Raw genomic sequence first — 7,137 nt, 5'->3', positions numbered from 1 at the left:
TGCACTGAGCTATATTCCCTAGCCCCCCCCCCTTTTTTTTTTGAGACAGAATGTCAGGAAGTTGTTAAATTGCCTAGGTTGGGCTCAACCTTGGAATCTTTCTCCCTCAACACCCAAGAGCACTGGGATTACAGGTGTGCACCACCAAGTCTGTTTTCTCTGGGCTCTTGAAATATTTTTCCATTGCCTAAGTGGTACCTCTGAGGGAGTTAAGACTGTAATGTCTATACTTCCTGGGTCCTGATTCCAGCAAAATCTCTTAATTCCAGCAATCTAGGCAGCCTCAGCTCTGGCTACAGTCCAAGTTTCCTGCTGGGTGTCTCCCAGGGAGGCCCTGCTCAAACCGGCCCTCCCTAGGGGGCCTCCCTTCCCCCTCTAGCTCCTACCCTGCCACAGCAGCCAGGGCTAGAGTTCCACCACTTGGCAACTCTGCAGCCTGCAAACTATACAACCAGGAGAATCCTATGAAATCCACCCAAATGCCTCAGAGCACAACACAAACAGGAGCTGAAGCATCACCACAGGAGATGGGGTGGCTGAATTTGAAACGCCTTTTTCATAATCAAATCAAGTTTTAACCCAGATTGAAGGAAGAGTCATAAGAAGCAGAAGTTGTCTTCCAAGTGAGGACATGGAGCCAGCTAAGAACAAATGAAGAGGTGGATCTAAGCACCAAGGACAGGCCAGCCACAGGTCTGGTTAAGCCTGTATGTCTGTTACCATCCACTTCAAGGAGTCCTAACTGAGTACTAACTGCTGCACATGCAACACCCAGAACAAAGAAAGATTCAGCTGCCATCAGTAAAATAGATGAACAAGTGAAAAAGACAGTAACTCATCCCTTGGCACAGCAAGGAACGAGGCAAGCCATGGCCAAGGCCTCTGCAGCCCTCCATGACTGACATCACGGTCCCTCCTGACTTCCTCTCCTACCACTTCCCTCTGACAGGCTCCCTGCATGCAGCTGCTTGGACCCAGCCCCATCCACAGAAATGTCCCCATCCCCACCTTCATCAGCACCAACTCCCACAGGACATGCAGGCACAGATATACCCAGGACCGTGCCCCAGGCATCCTCAGACAATATCTTTTAACCTCTCCCTGTGCTCCTAAAGGCTCCATGAAGAAACAGCTTTGCAGAGACAACACTGGTGCAAGTACCATAGCTTACACTTTAAAATATCACATGGCAACTTATAGCATTCCCCAGATGGGATGACACAGAAGCAGTGTTTCTGGGACCACCACAATGGACCACAGCCTTGAACGATGACACGGACTAAAAAGTGTGGTCAGTGCCAGCTCTGCCCTTCATCCATTCCTGCCAGAAAGCCTACCAGGTGTAGAGGACTGGGAGCTACTCCTTCCCACTCAGAGGTGATAAAGGTGACCGCGAACTATGAAAAACAGCTGCTGTAAGGGAGGAAACATGCGGTCGTCCCTGAAACTGTCATAAGTTTCTGCAAGAAACTCAGCCTGCAGTGCCCACACAGGCTTCACACTCCTGACCAACAACATAAAGCTGAAAATCCAGCACATGGGTAGGCATCTCACTCTGAAGACAGGATTTTGGGGGAAAACATGAATGTGGGCAGCTCAGTGACAGCGCCCGCTCACGGCCAAATATTCACTCCTGCTTTTTCTTCTCAGAGACCTCAGTTTTGATGGAGGCCATGTCTCCGCTGAATCACTTGGCTCCCCAGATCACTTCTAGCCATGTGACAGCTGTGAGGAATGACCATATGACACAGCTCTAGCTAATGACACATGCACTGAAAGTTTCTGGGAGAGCATCCTCCTTTTTGATATAGGTGCAACTCCCAGGAGCAACAAGCATGAGTAGGAAGACAAGCACACTCCAAGGATGGAGAGCACAGGGTCAGAAATACCTGGGTCCCTCAACAACAGTGAGTGGCTATGCCAGCCATCCACTGCTTGTCACACAGGACAAGTGCATCTTGTTTATAAGTCCTTGTGAGGGCTCCTGTCAACTGCAGTTGAACATAACCATAACCCATTTGTATTATACACATATGTGTGCATATACATTGCATGGGTCTGTGCATGTGCATACATTATATGTGCTTGTGTGTTATAACTCTTCATCTTAACAATGGATCTCCCATTCAATCCCAGCAACCACACCATGAAGGAGGTTGGCATTCTATCTGTGGCAGTCTGTATGCTTGTTCTGGAGGTAAAGTCTAACTAGCAGGAGATATCAGAGTAAAGACCTCCAGCCAGATGCACAGGCCTTCCTGCCCCAGGCCAGATGGGTGTGGCTATCTATGGAGCAAGTGAATCCCCCTATTTTTCCCCATACTGGCTTCAGTACTGAAGGGTCCTGATGGGAGAACACCATTAGACAAGTAGGTAACTTGGAGACAACAGCACTAAAAGGTTTTGTTTTTTGTTTTGTCTTCATGAAAACCAGTTATAAAAGTTTCCATTTCAACTCTAGCTCCAGTTAGCATGGCAAAGCTAAGCAGCTGCATACATGGGTTCAGGATATCCCACAGAACCACCAAAAACTTATCTTTAATCAATTTTTCTCTCTGGAAATAAAAGAAAAGAGGCTCAAATATAGCCTCCTCTTCTTGGTTTCCTATTTAAGATTCTTTTTACTTCCTGGATGTTATGGTCTTGAAAATAGCCCAGAGGTTTCAGTTTGTTCTTAGAAGCCATCTAAACTCTGGTAGAAGTTGCAGTCATTTCTATACACAGTATCTTCAAAGGTGCTCCATTGTGCTCCAGCCAGTGCCCAGAACCCTGCAGCCGGGACACATCCAGCCAGCTACAGTGCCAACTCCATCTGAGTGCACTGGCCCTGCAGCCACTCTGCCCTATAGCCCCACGGGGCTACTGCCCTCTGGCTCTCCTGCCTCAGCTGTTTTTCAGCCTGGCTGGCTTCTGCTCATCTCCTGAAGCCTAAAGTCACTCTTGGCCCACACGCTTGACCAGAAACTCCAGGAGAGCAGGGTCAGGCTGAATGCAGAATATAAGATGGCACAAACACTCTCAATTCCACACTAGAGTTCCCAAACTGAGACAGGGAATCTAAGATTACCTCCACACAATTCCTTTGTCACTAGTGTCAGTGCTTTGGCTGGCAAGGAAGCAGAACAGGTTCTAAAGAGACTGTGATTCTCTCCTATAGAGCAGCACTCTGTGTTACCAAACTAAAGGAGCAGAGGGCAATATAGTATCTTCTGGGCCAAAGGCATGAGCCACCATCATGAATGCTGTTGGTTCCCCAAAATTGTCCCATGTCTCGAGTGACTCAGAACTGAGTCATAATTTCTTTTCGTGGAAAGCATGTCAACAGTGGCTAATTCAGCCTAATCAGTAGACTCCTGAATAGAATGGAGAGGCATGAACCTGAACCTGAAGGTACTATGTCGGCTCTGTGATATCCACAGGAATATCTGAGCAGATCTCAAGAAAACACATCCACAGCTACAAAGAGTATGTTGTTACTTCTCACTGACCAGACAGCCTGCTAAACAATGCTGTGACAAACATGAAAAAGGAAATTCTGAGAGGGCATCTGTCTCAAGAGTAAAGCAGTCGCATATGTGCCAACACCATCCTCAGGGGACAGCAAACTCAAACACGGCCCTGTGTGAGGGCCAGCAGAGGGTACTCACACTTTAGGAAGTAGAGAGTGGCACTAAAGCCCATGGGGGCTCTTCAGAAAGTGTTAAAACCAGGCCTTACAGGCTAAAATTTTATGTGCACTCTTGTGACCTTCAAAACTGCTAGGACGATGGCTTGGCTATTTTGGTCCCACGTCAGGACTCAGAGCCTGGTCCCTGCTCTGCCCTGAGCCTGCTCTTCTCCCTACATGATGAGTGAGGGCCATAGAAAAGTCCTATCCTCACCCCTAATCTTTTCAGGGAACAGGACAGGCAGGCAGTTGAGATGGTCAGCAAATAATTTTCAATCTTTCTAGATGGCTCAACACAACTATATAGTTGTGAGAAAATCATGGAGTTTTAATTTTTGATATTCAAATATAAAAGCACACTTCTAGATTGCAAATGGATAGGAGTTACTAAAAGAAAATACCATAAATCAAAAAACTAAAATAAAATCAGATTTGAGGGTTAAAATCCCAACTTTGAATATGTCTGTGAACCTGGAAGCACCATAAACACGGGAAGGTGCCCATACAGAAGAGACCGTCACCACTATTTTCAACCTGAAGTCACATTCATCCACAGACAAGATGGACCTGCTAGGTCAAGTAGCTGCACAGATAGAAGTGCACGGCCCCTCCACCCCTGCCTTACCTGTGTTACTTCTGGCTACAAGGCCCTTAGGGAACTCCCCAGGGGTGGGGGATGTCCTGCTGTCCCACTTCACCATGTCTAGGCTGTTGCAATATTCCCATCTCTTCTGCTGCAGTTCCTGCAACCAGTAAGTCATGAGCTGACGATTAGGAGCCTAGAAAGAGGGTGAGAAAAACTTGTTATAGCCACGAGTAAGACAACAAGCTTTAAAAAATTATGTCTGGGCTGGGAATTTAGCTCAGTGATCATGGTGCCCTCCTTGCAAGTGCAAGAACCCGAGTTCAATCCCCAGTACCCCTCCAAAAAAATATATACGTATATGCGTGTGTGTATGTATGTGTGTGTGTCTGATATATATGTATGTCTATATGTCTACAGACATATATATACACATACATATATACATATACACACACATACACATACACAACACACACACATACACACACACACACATACACACACACACACATATAATATATGTCTGATGGAGACTGTGTACCTTGCCACATGAAAGGGAGCAGTAAGAAGGCCAGAGCAAGGAAATTTCATTTACAGGACTGGTAGCTTTTGATCATAACAAGTTGGTTAAGCAGTTCTAACAAGATTTTTAACACAATTAATAAGAAACCTTTTTAAATTCCAAGACTAGAGACTGATGCAGTTCAACATTTTCCTTAAGATTTTTGAGACTGATTTCCATTCACTCTGATCGTCTATCCCACCTATACATCAAGAAGTCAAGCCTCGCAAAGGTATGGAGGACATATGGCAAATCATATCAAATTATGGCGTTTAAACTCTGCCAGTATTGGAGAGGATATCCAGAAAAAAAAATGCAGATCAGCCAAGCATATTGCATGCCTGCAATCACAGCCACTCACAAAGCTGTATGCAGAATCATAAGTTCAAAGTCAGTTTGGACAAATTACAGATGCCTTGTCTCAAAATAAAAAGAAAAAAAAGGATAAAGACTTAGTTCCATACTCACTGGGTTCTATACTTCCCAGTGCCGCAAAATAAAAAATAAAAACCTGCAAAATAAAAACTAGATGGCACACCTATTAGAATGGCTAATATTTTTTGAAGCTAACAGTATCAAATGTTGACAAGGGTGTAAGGCAACCAAAATGCTCATAAACTGCTAGTGGAAACACCAAAGGGTGAGACAAAACACTCTGGCACTTCCAAGTGAAACGCACTCACCAAGCAACCCTGCAATGCTGTTCTATGCCTATACTGTGTGTGAATGTGTATAAAGGCTTTATCCATAACCATCAAAAATGGCAAACAATCTGAGTCTACATCATCAGTCAAATAAACAGTCAGACTGTAGCACATCCATACAATGGACCTAACCACTGACTCACCAACACAGATGATATTAGATGTACACCACTAACAGAAAGAAGCCAGAACCTAAAGGCCACATGCTTGCTGTCTGAGTTCCCATATGTAATGTTCTGAAATATACAGACAAAAAACAAATCTAGAATGGCCAAGTCTTACAAGCAAGGTGGCAGCTGACTAAATCATAACTATCAGGGAAGGGTCATGATTTCATGCACTGGCCCAAACCCAAATAATTGCACACCACAAATTAACTGTATTCTGTAATGTAAATATCTTTAAAAAGCAACCAAGATAAAGGAGAACCCCAAACCAAGAACCCAGGTATAAATAAACAGACTGGACCACAAGTACAGATCAAAGATCTCCAGGATGACCCCCCAAAGAAGTCCCAAAAAGCAGGGAAGCCAAAGAACCTCATCTATACTGGTGTTCAGCAAGGTATGCAGACCTCAGACACAGCAACTCCCACATGAGAGGCAGTGCAGAAACCGGCTCTACGGGCCTGACAGCAAGTGACACACCTAGAGACCACACTGTACTTGTAAGTAGGGGGACAACCCACAGATACTGTGGCTACAGCCAGGGCCACTTTCAGCAGCATTTGCACAGTTAGTCCCAAATAAAGATACCCATACAGGATCTCTGGGTATCTGTGGGAAATGTGTCTGTATATCAAGTAAGGTCTTGCTTCACTGGTGTATTAAACCAACTGCACCTATGAGGTACCTGGAACTGGGGCTGGCCTAGGAGAAAGAAAATAACCCAGGTGTTTCCACAGTGCACTGAGTACTAAGAAAGGGCAGAGGGGTGAGGCAAGGCCATGGTGCTTAGAGAGCAGTAAGGAGGGCAAGGTATTCAGAATTGACAACATCACCCACCTACAGGGCAAAAGCTTCAGAGTACTGGCTTCCTGTCTGTCTGCTTCAATAAACACAAACTCCAAGATGGCTCCACTTCTGCAGCCTCCACCTCAGCATCACACACATAACAGGACACTTATTTACCAAATATGGAAGGAATAAGTGAGCAACAAATCAGGAGGTGATACTAAAGCTGGGTCTTAAAGGTGCAGCAGCCAGAAGGTCCAGGGAAAAGGAGGGCTCCAGGTCAAGCGCAGAATGTCTACAAATCCTACAGGGAGACAACATGAGCCAGGAGGGGTAGTGTGGCTGGACCCAGCCCTGCCTAAAAGGGAGCAGAAAGTTTGCAAGGCAATGGCCCAGGTGGACAATGTCACTGCTGCAGAGATGGACGTGAAGGGGAGAAGGTAAGTGTAGGCCCAGAAGCTAAGAGCCCACCTGGGAGATACACATGCCATAGCCTGGGGTCCAAGCAGCAGCCAAATGCAGGGTGGATGGCAGAGTGGGGCCGGGACAAAGAGAACACAGGAATCCCCACAAGAGTGGGCAGGTAGGGATAGGAGACACAATGGTGGCCAAACTCAAGGCCAAAGCCCCTAGTTTTCCTTTTTTTTTTTTTTTTTTTTTTTTTT

The 7,137-nt window shown here is 45.7% G+C and overlaps 1 protein-coding gene across 4 annotated transcripts in view; it reads right to left on the bottom strand.

Moving 5' to 3' along the window:
* Tbc1d2b (TBC1 domain family member 2B) overlaps nt 1–7,137 on the bottom strand; it is an 83,234-nt gene that overhangs the window by 56,868 nt on the left and 19,229 nt on the right. For 3 of the 4 annotated variants that reach the window (XM_019206816.2, XM_033756018.1, XM_010619487.3), the window contains one exon: nt 4,293–4,410. In XM_019206816.2, the coding sequence (XP_019062361.1) occupies nt 4,293–4,368 (76 nt within the window). In that variant the 5' untranslated portion in view covers nt 4,369–4,410. Of the gene's footprint in view, nt 1–4,292; nt 4,447–7,137 lie in introns of all 4 variants that reach the window. The other variant, XM_010619491.3, reaches the window with a different exon arrangement.

Source organism: Fukomys damarensis, unplaced genomic scaffold, assembly GCF_012274545.1.
Source record: "Fukomys damarensis isolate Sample0158 unplaced genomic scaffold, DMR_v1.0_HiC HiC_scaffold_25, whole genome shotgun sequence".
Classification (NCBI taxonomy): Eukaryota; Metazoa; Chordata; class Mammalia; order Rodentia; family Bathyergidae; genus Fukomys; species Fukomys damarensis.
Note: the sequence above shows the minus strand (reverse complement) of the source record. Positions and strands in the feature narration are given on the sequence as shown.